Genomic DNA, 13949 nt, shown 5'->3' on the forward strand with positions numbered 1-13949 from the left:
CCACTGCCTGCTGGCTCCCTGCTTCTCAAGCAAGCAGGTGGCGGCAATGATGAGAAACAGGATGTGGAGTAAGAGCACCTGTTGACAACTGCGGTGAGAAGGGACCATTGATGGTTTCTTGTCCAAGGCCACCCCAAAACCTGGCGCTAGCGCTGTGCATTGCTCTGACAGGTTGCACACACAAAAGGACTATTTTAAGCAGGGTAAGAGTGGGGGAGGGCATGGGCAACATATATTTGGTCTCACAATGAGGATTTAAAATGCTTTGGTCCTGGGCAATGTGGCTAGCCACCCTGAAGCTGTCCCCACAATTCAGCTTCATGTGTGGCAGTATTTGATGCCATGTGGAAATGTACAAATGTGGGATACAATCCAGAGGACAGTCGTATTAAAGAGTGAATGCATGGAACTGAGTCCATGTTGCAATTGCATTGAACCTTGCGGACTGATTTAAGCCTTGTGTGCAAGAGTGCCCTTGGACCCAGAGACCCAGAAAGCCATTTCATAGGAAGCTGCCTTGTATTAGTTCACAATATTTGTCCATTTAACCCAGTATTGTCTACTCTGCCTGGTGTCCAGCAGCTTTGCAGGGTATTAGGAAAAGATCTTACCCAATGACTGGTCCTTTTTAAAAAAACTGACAATGGCAGGGGTTGAACCTGAGACCTTTTGCGTGCAAAGCACATGCTCTACCACAAAGCTTTGGCCCATCCCCTAATTGTTCTGTCCTTTTCATTGAGGAAGGGAGCAACATCTCTCTCTCTCTCTCTCTCTCTCTCCCTCCCTCTCCAGTTGCCAAATTGCTCCAAGTAACCATTCCTCTTTTGCTTTCCAGGCCATGTTTCCTGCACAGTGGACTGTGAGACTGTGGCTTTGGCTTACGCTCCTATCAATAACGTGTGGAGAGAAGTTACCAGATATAGGTAAAGTGGAGAAGTGGTGTGTGTGTGTGAGAGAGAGAGAGAAGATGGAGATCAGAATTTTGGCCATTTTAAGCATCATCACACGGGAAAATCACATTTGCTTACCGTTGCTTCTCCACCCATGCGTTTGTCCCTCATTACTTCCTCTTTTGAAAGAGGAAGTAAACAATGTGCACGTGGCCCATTCAGTGCACTGTTTTGATCCCGGCTGTTTCTCCTGCACACAGCAGGAGATATGGGCAACTTCCGTCTTTATTTTAAGTTGGACTTACTGGGGTGTTTTTTTGTCGTGTGAAGAAGCCTAGAAGCGGGAGGCGCGCAGGAGGCAGACGATGTCGTGAGATGGACCTGCGAAAATCCATGAGTGCCCAGTAACGGGCGTGCAGTAAAACGCTCGTCTGATGGAGCTCCTTGTAAACTCTATATTGTTTTCCTCAAGAGTAGCCCTCCCGACTTGTAGTGCAATCTTATGTGTGTTTACTCAGACTTAAGTGCCACTTTATTCAACACATGGTCCCAGGTAAGTATGCAGCCTTACTGGTCTGAGCCTGGTACTTCGTTGGATAGCTGGAGCTGTTGTGGGTTCAGGGTGTTATGTGGCAGCCCACACAGAGAAGCAAGGTTGTGGGAGGAAGAGGAGGAGGAGACAAAAGATGGAGCAAGGGACCTGACTATTGGAGATGTTGCTGTTTTTAGGAGGTTGGGAGGAGGGAGGAGGAAGAAAAGAAATATCACTTTGTCAAGTTGGTACTTAGCAGGATTTGACTCAGGATTCATCAACAAATGTATGAATTTCAAAACAAAATGAACAAACTCTGCCCCTCAAAGCTGAAATTCAGGTAACTGAAATTTGCATAGGGTAGTTGAGGCATGATTCTTCTGGGACAACCAGGATGGTGGCTGTGGTGATATGGGATGAGCAGTGCATGTCTAATAGCAGGGCCAGTGCAAAGCTGGCCCTACCATTAAACAGAGTGAAGCAACTGCCTCAGGTGGCAGATGCTGGAGAGCAGCAGCGTCAGCTTCCTAGCTGTTCTTCCAGAGCCCCCCAGCCATTCTCTTCTCTTGGAGGGCAGAGTTGTGCATGCCACACAGCCTGTTCGGCACCCCCAATCTGGCCTGCCGCCCTCAGGTCAGGTGTAGTGGACAATGCCTAATCTATTGCCAGTGTTGAGGGTTGAGTTGCCAATTCAGTCAGCTTCTGTACATGAAAAGCATGGGGGAACCATCTTGTCTTTTGCCTCAGGCTGCCAAATGTTTTGAGCTGGCCCTGATTATGTCCACTTTTGTTTCCTTTGCAGGTTCATGCCAGCCTCGTCCCTCCTGCCACGAATGTATTCAGTCTCATCCCAGCTGTGCCTGGTGCAAGCAACTGGTGAGTTCTGTGGCTCATGAACCTCTGACATTCCCCCCCACACCTCCAAGCTATCTATTAGCCTCATCCCATGTACACTTTTGTTCTGGTTGACCCTCAAATTATCTCATTTCGCTTATATAGTGCTTATATAGTGCTTATATAGCATATGAAAACTTGTAAACTTACACCTCTGCTGTAGCGTGTTTGGAGAGATCCGTAGAGGTTCACTCACATGTGTTCTTATCCCCACTCCCCAGATCTTCTGTGTACTTCCTCCTACTGTTTATTGGTTGTTTGAAGTGGAGACAACTCCCTCGGACAACAGGGATTGGGATTTGCTTCTCCTGTTACTGAACACCAAAGTAGAACGTTACATAAGACTGCAGTCAACTCTTTTGCATGCTTACTCAGTAAATAAATCCCATTGAGTTCAATGGAATGCATTAGAGCCCCTCAGATTGTAGTCTTAATTTTTGCAACTTTAAAAAGGGAAAAAATGGGATGGGTGGCTGGGGTGGGGGAGCAAAGGGAGGTAGGAAGTGGCCATCTCAACTCCCAGTGTACAGAGGAAGAGACTTCAAATGCAGCGCCAGGACCTCCAATAGCAGAGAAATTGAGAGGCAAATCACAGTTACTGAGAAGATTAAGCCATCTTTTCCCATGTGGGAGCTCCCAATAAAAACTGGACCCCCCCCATTGTTAAAAAGAAAAGAAAAGAAAAAGGTGGGAAGATGTAGGATCCCCCCATGGAGAACATTTCCATCTCTGCTTCCCCTAGTTTGTGTCTCCTGCCATCCCCCACTCAGCTTCACATGCTCAAAGGAAAGGGGACACACGGACACACACACACACACGCACACGCACACGCAGATTCAGAAGCAGCCAAAGGACTTAGCTGACCAGCCTAAGAGTGCTGTTCCAGACCTAGGGAGGAAGGTGTTCCTTTGCAGTTAAAAACACACACAGATATAAAGAGTCTCTCCCCCCTCACCTTCCTTTCTTCCCTCGCAGCTGCTGCAAATCCCATTGATTTCAACTGCTACATGCTACCCCTTGGTCTGTGCTCAGGAAAAGGGTGCAGAAAGAGGGGAAATCTTTCCACCACCACCCTTTACCTTTTCTCTCCCCTCCAAGTACAGACTAAGGGGCAGCAGTTGAAATCAATGGGATTTACTTTTGAGCAAAGTAAATCCCATTGAAGATGCACAGTTTCAGATGTTCAGAGGCATGGAAATGCGATCCTAAGTTCGTTCTCTCTCTCTCTCTCTCTCTCTCTCTCTCTCTCTCTCTCTCTCTCTCTCTCTCTCTCTCTCTCTCTCACACACACACACACACACACACACACACACACACACACACTGCCATTGTAATGTTTCTGAGCGACTGCAAAGTGCATTTTCCGTACTGCTGATCACAAATGCAAAACAACAACAACAATAATAAATATATTTATTTACTACCCGCCTCTCCCTCTGGATCGAGGCGGGGAACAACACCAACAGGGAAGAACAAACGCAGCCACCCAAAATGATGACGATGATATCTTCAGAGCCACACAGGAAAGCATCCAAAATCCACCTCTCTCCCCATAACCACATCTCTCCAAAACTAAGGCTGTTGTCATCTTTCTGAGCTGCAGTTGCTCGTACTGCTGCAATGTGTGTAGCCTTGATGGGCTACGGATCCTATGACCCTTCTAGCCACACAGACGTGCCCCTTGGCAAAGACAGACAGTTCCCTGGAAGGCGGAAGCAGCATCTGTAGATGGCAAGCTATGAGCCTGGCCTCCACTTCTTCCCCTTCCAGTCCATTTTCTCCCACAGACTTTCTCTTTCTCTAACAAGATCAAAGACTGAGTCAGTAAGTCAATACCAGCAGCTGCTCTAGCCTGAGGCTACTGAAGCCTCAAGGGTGCTCCCGTGCCTTTGGTTAGCCAAGCCTTTATATTGGAGAACCTCCTTCAGATTTGGAATTTATCTGTCAAGAGTTGGATTCAGATTGACGCTGGATCCACTGCGCTAGTAGACTTTCCTGCCTCCTCCTTCCCACAGCAGCCCCTCCAGCCCCCTGAGTGTATGGACTTTCTCCTTCTCTGCTTGTTTCTCTGCCTCCTGCTGTGCTGGTGAGAAGGAGGAGTAATAGAAGCCACGGCCTACTTGCTCACTGGCTCTCAGCCTTCCAAGCAAACCAGTGGAAGCAATGATGACAAGAAAGAGGAGGACGAGGAGCAAGGGTAGCTGGTAACAATGACAGTAGAAAGGTGGACTCGCTGAGGAAGGGGGTCCATTCACAGTGTCTTGCCCAAAAGGTCTCCAAAGCCTGGAGCTGGTGGCCCATATGCCTCCCGCTTCAAGCACAGTCGAGCTGGGCCTCCTAGCAAAAGCCCCTTTGCATTAAAGAACTGCTACTAATTGGCCCGCAATGGCAAGCATGGCTGCTATGGCCGGAAAGCCACCCAGGTGCCATTCTTGCCACAGGGAAATTGTTGCTCACCACATCCTGCCTGGTTGCTTGAGCTGAGGCTCGGGCTTCATTTTATGAATCACATACGGCCTTTTCAGTTTAGTTGTGTATATTGGCTTATAACAATGGAATTTGAAGCTGGGGTGGGGGCAACGCCACAACCACATGCAGATTTAAAAAGAATTAGAATTGTTCAATAATACCGCCTGAGTCGTCCCGTCCCCCCATCTCCCTGGATCCCTAAGAGTTTTCCACTTAAAGAAGCAGAGGAATGATGAGTGCAGATACTGTGTCCTATGTTTCTTTTAATAAACGGTAACTGAGGAGAAACTATTTTGTTTATTCTATGATTCTATTCTGTCAGGGATGCTTTAGGTTGGATTCCTGCAATGAGCAGGGGGTTGGACTCGATGGCCTTGTAGGCCCCTTCCAACTCTATTATTCTATGATTCTGTTATGTGTGTTGTTAGGCCCTTGAAGCCTTCCCATGACAAAATGGCAGAATTCTAGATCATACCTCTTCAGAGTGTAGGTGAAGGCTCATATTCATAAATATCCCCCCCACACACACACCTACTGTCTAAAGGGGTGCAGTCAGGAATTCTATCACCTCTTGGTGTGGATTAGGATCAGCATTGAGTTGACTATTAATCCAAACTTAGTTGACTCACTCATCCTCCACCTTTCCTCCCCCCTCAGTCCTCCCGCTAGTATCCCATCAGCCATTGCTGTCAAAAATCTATCCTGCCACCATTTTGACTGCTCTTGCCTTGCGCCTCTGTGGCTGATGACATAACCAACGGTGGCTGAGGAAATAACCAATGGTGCCATCCACACAACATGATAACTAATGATGGTTTAAATAGCCAACTCTGCACAGCGTTGGTTCTTCACATTGGTTATTTCAGCCAAATAACCAACCGTTAGTTAAAAAAACTCCCTCCACAAAACCCAACAACCCATGGTGGGTTAAATAACCAACCTTTGACTGCTTAAACCACCATTGATTATTGTGTTGTCTGAACTCAGTCAGAGAGTTATTTGCCTCCAAGATCAATACGTGAGCAAGCCCACAGCTGAGCTACACTTTTTGGAATCTATTATTTAATTTAATTATTGTGCATTGTACAACAAGCTTATAGTCAAAAAATATAGTCAACAAATACGGAATCTAGATCTTTGAAGGACTAATTCAATAGAATAGAACTTTGGTGTTTCTGACTCCCAACTGCTTCTCTTATAACCAATAGACACTAAGTTCTCACTAGCACTTGAGTGGAAGAAGAAACAGGATTCACTTTTAATCCTTTCTTCACACCCATAAAGGCTGGGAAACTTGAGTGAGATTTTCTCATTTGTTTGCAAGCTGTCACAAACATCTAAATCTAGCCCCTCGCTACTGGAACATTGTATCTCACCAAGATCAAGTACTGACCCTCATAGAATCATAGAATCATAGAATAGCAGAGTTGGAAGGGGCCTACAAGGCCATCGAGTCCAACCCCCTGCTCAATGCAGGAATCCACCCTAAAGCATCCCTGACAGATGGTTGTCCAGCAGCTGCTGGTGCTGGGTGTCCCTATTTTTCACATTTCCCTTCTCAGATTTTTATTATATCTCCAGTTTTAAACAAGGTAGTACAATGTACAAATTAAATTGCAGTTGTCATCTCCCATGGGCAACCCAATAGCATTAACTTTTTAAAAAACAAGAGCATTACTATAACCCTCTGATAGATTCTCAGGTTTTAGCCGCCTTCTCAAAATCTTCACGGTAAGATGTAAAATCTCAGGAACGAAAGTATGGGGCATTTTCAGTTTGGCTTGATTATAACTTTTGCTGTTCCCAATACTCCCCACCCCCACCCCTCTCCTGATGTCTGTCTTGCTGTATAGGAACCATGCTCTTCCCTCCTACCAACTAGGTGCCATCCTGTCACCAGGTAACGCCAGGTTCCATCCCTGATCTGCCTGGTCCCACCCTTTAGCTCCTCTGCTCTTCCCTCTGGGTCTTGTGGTGGTGGTGGTGGTCTGAACCTCAGAAACATGGCAAGCCTAACTCTACCTCCAGTATCCAAGACAGTAAATCTACATGCACCAGTTGCTGAGGAACATGGGTGGGAGGGTGCTGTTGAACCGTGTCCTACTTTGTTGATCCCTGGTCGACAGCTGGTTGGCCACTGTGTGAACAGAGTGCTGGACTAGATGGACCCTTGGTCTGATCCAGCATCAGGTCACTTCTTATGTTCTTAACTCTCTGCTATATCTGTTCAACTACTTCTCATCTATACAATTCATGAACATATATAGTATTTCAATATATGCGGTAGGAGGGAAACAGAAATTAATGAGACCCAGGCCTCAGGTAGACCTACGGGTCTAGCACGACGGAAGGGTGAGGATCTTGCGATGTATGATCGCAAGGTCATCCCCCTCTGTTTACAACGTCCAGGAAGAAAGAGGACATCATGCCCGCCATTTTGTTTTTTGTTTTAAAGAGGCATGAGCGCCTAAATGTAAGGTTGTTAAAAAAAAGAAATTACTTTCCCAACTCACCCCACCCCACCCCCGATGGGCACAGAGGGCTCAGTCTGCCTAATTGCCCGGAGAAAGAGAGAGAGAGACAACGCAAGGCAGGTGGACGATGTTACTCTGTCTCCTTAGTCTTGTCACTGATTTCGTACAGGGCAATGACTACAGGGCCACCTGGCTCTGTTCCCCCCCCCCCCCCCGTGCCACATGCTGACACCAGGCCTGATAAACAGAGCTGTGCTGCATTGTCCTTTCTGTATCACGGAAAACCACTGATCTCGGCCCTCTCAAAAGCTGGGTGGGAATTGATAATCTGGATAAAGCAGTGGTTAAAAGGCAAGCAGGTGTCAGCCCAGTGTGGCTGGATCTGCGGTTTTTTCACCTATAGAAACAGGAAACCTCTGTAGCCCGACTGATATGAGGGGGCCGCCGTTTTGCATGCCTTGGCAATTTGGCAGTGGGAAAGGATGGGGTGGAGAGAAGAAAAGTGGAAAAGGGTCGCTGGCTTTTGTAGAAAAAGCAAAGAGTTTCTCCAGTGGCACACATGAGATCAGGGCTGGCCCAAGACATTTTGCTGCCTGAGAGGAAGGACAAGATGGCACCCCCCTCTCTTATTCTATGTACAAAGGCTGACTGGACGGGCAGTGGAATCTGTCTTCAATACTCGCATGTGGACAGCATCCTCCACCACAGCTGAAGGCTGAGCGCTATCTTGGCAGGGGCAAGGCAGACCAGGCGGCCCACAGCTCTCTGCTCCAACACTTTGCTGCCACCTCCAAGCTTCAGCTACCTGAGAATGACTACCACACTCTGCCTAATGGTAGGGCCGGCCCTGGAAAAACCCTTGCAGGTTGGGCGGGGGAGGGTTTCTTGCAACATCACGGCCATGGTTGCTTATGTATGTGCTATTTTTAAAGGTGGCTGATGGGGACTTTAGGAAACATGATTCTCTAACCTGAATGAATGTTGCCTATTATTTACATTAATACATGTTTGCTTATTTTGCATAATTTGGCCTGCAGAAGAACCTAGGAAGCTGCCTTACGTTGAGTTAGACCCTTGGTCCATCTAACCTAGTATTGCCTACACTGACTGGCAGCAATGGCTCTCCAGGGTTTCAGGCAGGCATCTTGCCTAGCCATACCTGGACAGGCAGGGGATTGAACCTGGGTACTCTACCACTGAGCTATGACCCTTCTGTTGGGCACAGCTTGTGGAGGAAGTGGGGAGGGGGTGGCAGACAAGGCAGCTATGCAGCGCTGAAGCTCCTGGCTGTTGAAGTGTTGGTTCCCTCTTCCTCTCTATCTGGGCGCAATTTCAGCAGGCAGGCTCCCTCCTTTCTTTTCAAAGCTCCTCTGCAAATCCATAAGAGAGAGAGAGAGAGAGAGAGAGAGAGAGAGAGAGAGAGAGAGAGAGAGAGAGAGAGAAAACTAGGGCTGTCGCCCATTTAAAGAAATCATAGTCGAGTAATCATATCAGAGAGTTTTAATCTTGTGAGTACTTATTAATCAGTTTACATCTCCATATAAGAAAACTGCAACTGTTTTAGATATTAAAAAACAGCACACTTTTTCTGTTTTTATACGACACTAAAATGTTCCAGGAAGTTTCACCTGTAGAAGAGGTATGCTCCCTCTTCTAAGATGCCTCTTCTATCCAACCAAACGTTTATTGCTCAATCCACAAATCATTGCAACACAGATGGCTCTTCTAAGATGACACTCATCACCTGCTGTTTTCCTCAGTGCCTGCATTGACAGTGTTTAAGGTGTTTTTAAAAGTCCGCTGATCAATAAATCAAGGAGCACCTTTTTGTTTTTTTAATAATCTATCTAATTGACTAAACACCTCCAACAGTGAGGATCTTGTTTCTTTTCTTCTTTTTAAGAAAACCGTTCTATGTTCTCAAGATACTGAATTGTGGATCAGATGCCAAATTTGATTCTTAGTATGTTTAGGGTTGCCTTGCCCCCTTTTATGGCTTTCAGTGCCCCCTTTCTACCCACTATGTTTCCTTCTGACAGGGAGTGACTATGGTGCTGTGTAACCTATGCTACAAGACTGTGAGCATCATCAGATGAGCATTTTATTGCTTGCTCATTACTGCCCACTCACATTTTTTTGGGGTGTCCTTTAGATGATGCCGTGCGCCTCCTACTTCTTCCGCTTATTTTTTCATTGCAAAAAAGACCTGGAAAATCTGACTTTATTTTTAAAGCGAAACTTGCCACAATCTTCTGCTGTGTGCAAGAAAAGCAGCGTGATATAAATGGCTCCTGAATGGGCCAAGTGGTCACTGCTGCTTCCTCTTTCTCTCCCTGTATAAAGAGATTGTCGCTGTTGTGGGGCAGCAGTAGGAGGCCATAGTGACAGTAGGGAAATGTGAAAATCTGGTGACACCCTGTGAATAGATGGGATGTACTAAACTGAATGTCGGGACGCAGGAACCCAACCCATTCCGATGCGTTTCAGTGGCCGTTTGGAAAGCTTTCCTGGCTGTTGGGGGATGGTTCCTAAAAGGCGCCATGTAGTAAGCTGTCATCTAGGTTTAATGCATATCCCAAAGACCAACGATCATTCCACTGGTCATTTTCTGGCATTTTAGTATATCCCTGTGAAGAGATGTGTGTATGTTGGTCTCCACTGTGGCAGTGCTGGAAACTGTCCCCTCCCGTTCTTCCCCAGAATTTCGTGCAACCAGGTGAGTCAGACTTAGGGCGCTGTGCCCCTTGGCTGGAGTTGGAGCATCGTGGCTGCCTCCCCAGTGAGATCATGGACCCCCATGGCCAGCAGCATATACTGGAGGACAGGCCCCTGAGCAACAGCACCCAGCACCAGACCTTCACTCAGCTGTCACCTCAAAGGATTTCTCTTCAGCTCCAGCCAGGTAAGTCCTTCACATGGAAAGAACGATCCAGGGCTGTTTGGCAAGGATGGTCATAAGAACGTAAGGAGAGCCATGCTGGATCAGAGCAAGGGTCCATCTAGTCCAGGGCTCTATACACACAGTGGCCAACCAGCTGTCAACCAAGGCAACAGCACCCTTCTGCCCACGTTCCCCAGAAACTGGTGTATATAGGTTTATTGCCTCTCCAGATGTGGTTGGACATCAACTTCCATCAGCCCCAGCCAGCATGTTTAATTCTGCTTTTTGATTAGCCGCACCTCCCATGGCAGCCATTTTGTGGAGGTTGCCATGACAGTTTTTTAAATTGCCAAGTGCACCCCCAGCCCCAAAAGGTCGCCTATCCCTGATGTAGAGAAATGTCACAATGTATTCTACCAATTCTATGTTTGTTTGTTTGTTTTATATAAACAAGTCAAAAATATGTTCAGTTAAATTGATAAAAGCTTTTAAAATGTGTGGGTAAATTTTTTAAAAAAGTTCTCACTGGCATCTAAAAGATGGTGAGAGGTGGAAGTTTTTGGCATGGTAGCATCCGTAACAGTGGTGCAACTGCCAAGAAAACCCTCTGTTCTGTAGATTATTGTTCTGCTGGAAGAAGTACCTGGAGAAAGTCCACTGCAGAAGGTCTCAAGGAATGGGTATGGGACTAGTTGCTTCATTGCATATTTGGGCGAATGTTGAATCCAGCCTTCCTCAACCTAGGACCCACCAGATTTGTTGGACTTCAACTTCCATACCATGCTGGCTGGGAATGATGGGAGTTGCAGTCCAGCATATCAGAAGGGCCCCAGGTTGAGGAAGCCTGGGAATGACTATTCCCAAGTCTGGCAAATGGATGGCTAGATAAATAGTTTGGTAGCCCTGAGGTTCCTCTGGCTCATATCAATTACTTTGTCTTTCCTTCCTATTCTGGGCCCACAGGAGAGGAGCAGAATTTCACAGTACGCTTCAGACGGGCTGAAGGCTATCCTGTGGACCTGTACTATCTCATGGACCTCTCCTACTCCATGAAGGATGACCTGGAGAACATCAAGCGACTGGGAAGTGACCTGCTGGCTGCCCTCCGTGACGTGACCACCTCGGTGAAGATTGGTAGGCAGGCTGAAGTCAAAACTTGTGCGGCAGCTAATGTTGGATAGGTTCTGCCTTCTGTGGTTGGGGGGCTCTGGTCCCAGAAGGGACCTCCATCTGATTTTCAGGGATCCCTCCCTTTCCCTTGCACCACAGTTCCCCCCCATCCAACAGGGTCCCCCAATTCTTTGTGTAGCATTTCCTGGGGCTTGCGGGGCTGCTGTGAAGAAAAGGCGCAGGAGGTGGAGAATGCTGCTTTCATCAGCCCAATTACACGCACCTAAATATGTATCTGACTCTACAGCTGCAAGGCAGGACAGGACAGGATTGTAAGTCCAGGCAGAACAGGAAAAAACACCCTAAATGGACAGCAGCCCAATATGCTTAAACTAAAGTTATTTAATGTTTTAGGAATTCATTTTAATAATATTTTAAAAATAAGTGACAGGTGCCTGTCTTTCATTTCATTGCCTTTTGCATTTATTGGTCAGATCACTGGAAGGTGGGAAGAGGTTAACTGCTTACTTGCTGGATAGAATACTTCCTGCCCATTTTTCCTTATATGTGCATGTGTTTCATTTTTGTGCAGTTTTATTTCATTTAGGGGAATGTTTTGTTTTGAATTGTTGTGAAACCTGCCCTGAGCAATGCACATTTTCTAAGTTTTCTAAATTAGAATAATAATGATGACAATGATAGTAATGATAATAATAATGATAAGAACCAGAGGCTCACAATGCAATCCTCTACATCAGCCTTCTTCAACCTGGGGCAATCCAGATGTGTTGGACTACAACTCCCAGAATGCCCCAGCCAGCTCTGCTGGCTGGGGCATTCTGGGAAATGCAGTCTAACACATCTGGAGCGCCCCAGGTTGAGGAAGGCTGCTCTACATGTTTACTCAGAAGTATGTTCCACTGAGTCCAATGAGGTTTACTCCTAAGTAAGTGGTTATAGGATTGCAACCTCCAGCATGATCCGGCAAATGTTAAATATTTCTAATAGAGCAAATTTAGACAATGCTAACTGGGGCTGATTCCCCAATACAATCTTCCCCAACCTGATGCTGGCTTTTACACTGCTTTTATTCTGTTTTAAACTTTTAAAGATTGTGCATTAAGTTTTATCATGTTGTACTTTTAGGTTTATTTTTTTTAACTTCTCAGACAACTTTGGCTATTGGGGGAAATAGAACTAGAGTAAATAAGAAAGATGCTCTCCAGAAGTTCTTGACTACAACTTCCATCATCCCTAGCCAGGGTCGCAAATAGCCATGTTGGAGGGCACCAGGTTAGGGGAGGCAGTCCTAGTAAGTGGGTTTAGGATTACACTGCTGATTTCCCCCCATTGAAATCTGTTGGACTTCAAAGTGTTTGCCATCATTTTTTTTTTTTTTAATGGAAGCTGAAATTTTAAGGGAAAAGGCATGGAATATCCCTGATTGGGAGGGCCCCTTCAAAACCCTCCTGGTTGCTGCTTTAACCTTGTTGGCATGAGCTTGTTGAGATGGCAAGGACTAGATACGCTATGAGATTTGAGAAAAAGATGAGAGGAGATTGAAAGCAAATCACAAGCATGGAGTAAGGAAAACAGCAGAATCTTTGCCTTGCAGGATTTGGCTCCTTCGTTGACAAGACTGTGCTGCCCTATGTGAGCACGGCGCCATCGAAGTGGAAGAAGCCTTGCCCAAGTTCAGGCAACACCTGTCAGTCACCGTTCAGTTATCGGCACGTGCTGCCGCTCACCGGCAACGCCAGTGAGTTTGAGGGCAGAGTTAGCCAGCAACACATTTCGGGTAACATGGATGATGCCGAGGGAGGCTTTGATGCTATCATGCAGGCAGCTGTTTGCAAGGTGAGAAGGTGGTGACTCTCTGTGCACAGCTGGAAGAGTTGGGACATGGCTGGGGGGTGCACCTAGGTTTCGATAATAACACATGTGCAGGACTGTGTGTGCACATGCACAAGTGCACACAAGTATATGAATCCAAATGTGTGCAAATACTAATGTGTGCAGTAACGAACCCGCCGTAATCTTCTTCCTTTTGGGTGTAGTTGTGAGGCAGTAGGTAGAGGAATGCGTGTACAAAATGCGCAGCCTTGAACCTGTGCAAATGGGGAATGGCATTAAGAGAGACCCCATAGCAAGGAAGGTTTCACATTGGTTTGCTCCACCTGTACATTTTATTCTGGGTTCCAATTTCCATTCAAGGGATGCTAAATACCTACTGATCAGTGGGATTAGTTTTAGTAATCTGGACCGTGTTCTGTGGTTAAGAACATAACAAGAGCAGTGCTGTTGGATCAGATCAAAGGTCTATCTAGTGCAGTATCCTGTTCCCTATACTAACCGGCCAGATGCCTAAGGGAAGCCCGCAAGCAGGACATGAATACAGAAGCACCCTCCTGCTTGTGTTCCCAAGCAACTGGTATTGACCGGCATACGGCCTCTCATACTTAGTAGCCATTGATAGCCTTCCCCTTCATGAATTTGTCTAATCTGCTTTTGAAGCCTTCCAGATGGATAGCCAACACTACATCTTATGGTAGCAATTTCCATAGTTTAAATATGCGCTGTGTGAAGAATTACTTCACTTGCTGATGAGAGCCAGAGACCCTGCAGTATTAGAGAGCCAGTGTGGTGTAGTGGCTAGAGTGTTGGACTGGGAGTCGGGAGATCCTGAGTTCTAGTCCCCA

The 13949-nt window shown here is 46.5% G+C and overlaps 1 protein-coding gene across 1 annotated transcript in view; it reads left to right on the forward strand.

Annotated features, from left to right (window-relative positions):
* Nucleotides 1-838: 838 nt before the first annotated feature.
* Nucleotides 839-13949, forward strand: part of ITGB7 (integrin subunit beta 7) — a 34400-nt gene continuing 21289 nt past the window's right edge. The window contains exons 1-5 of the mRNA XM_063119570.1: nt 839-923; nt 2225-2298; nt 9960-10161; nt 11104-11274; nt 12866-13107. Of these exons, the coding sequence (XP_062975640.1) occupies nt 839-923; nt 2225-2298; nt 9960-10161; nt 11104-11274; nt 12866-13107 (774 nt within the window). The remainder of the gene's footprint in view (nt 924-2224; nt 2299-9959; nt 10162-11103; nt 11275-12865; nt 13108-13949) is intronic.

Source organism: Elgaria multicarinata, chromosome 3 (assembly GCF_023053635.1).
Source record: "Elgaria multicarinata webbii isolate HBS135686 ecotype San Diego chromosome 3, rElgMul1.1.pri, whole genome shotgun sequence".
NCBI lineage: Eukaryota > Metazoa > Chordata > Lepidosauria > Squamata > Anguidae > Elgaria > Elgaria multicarinata.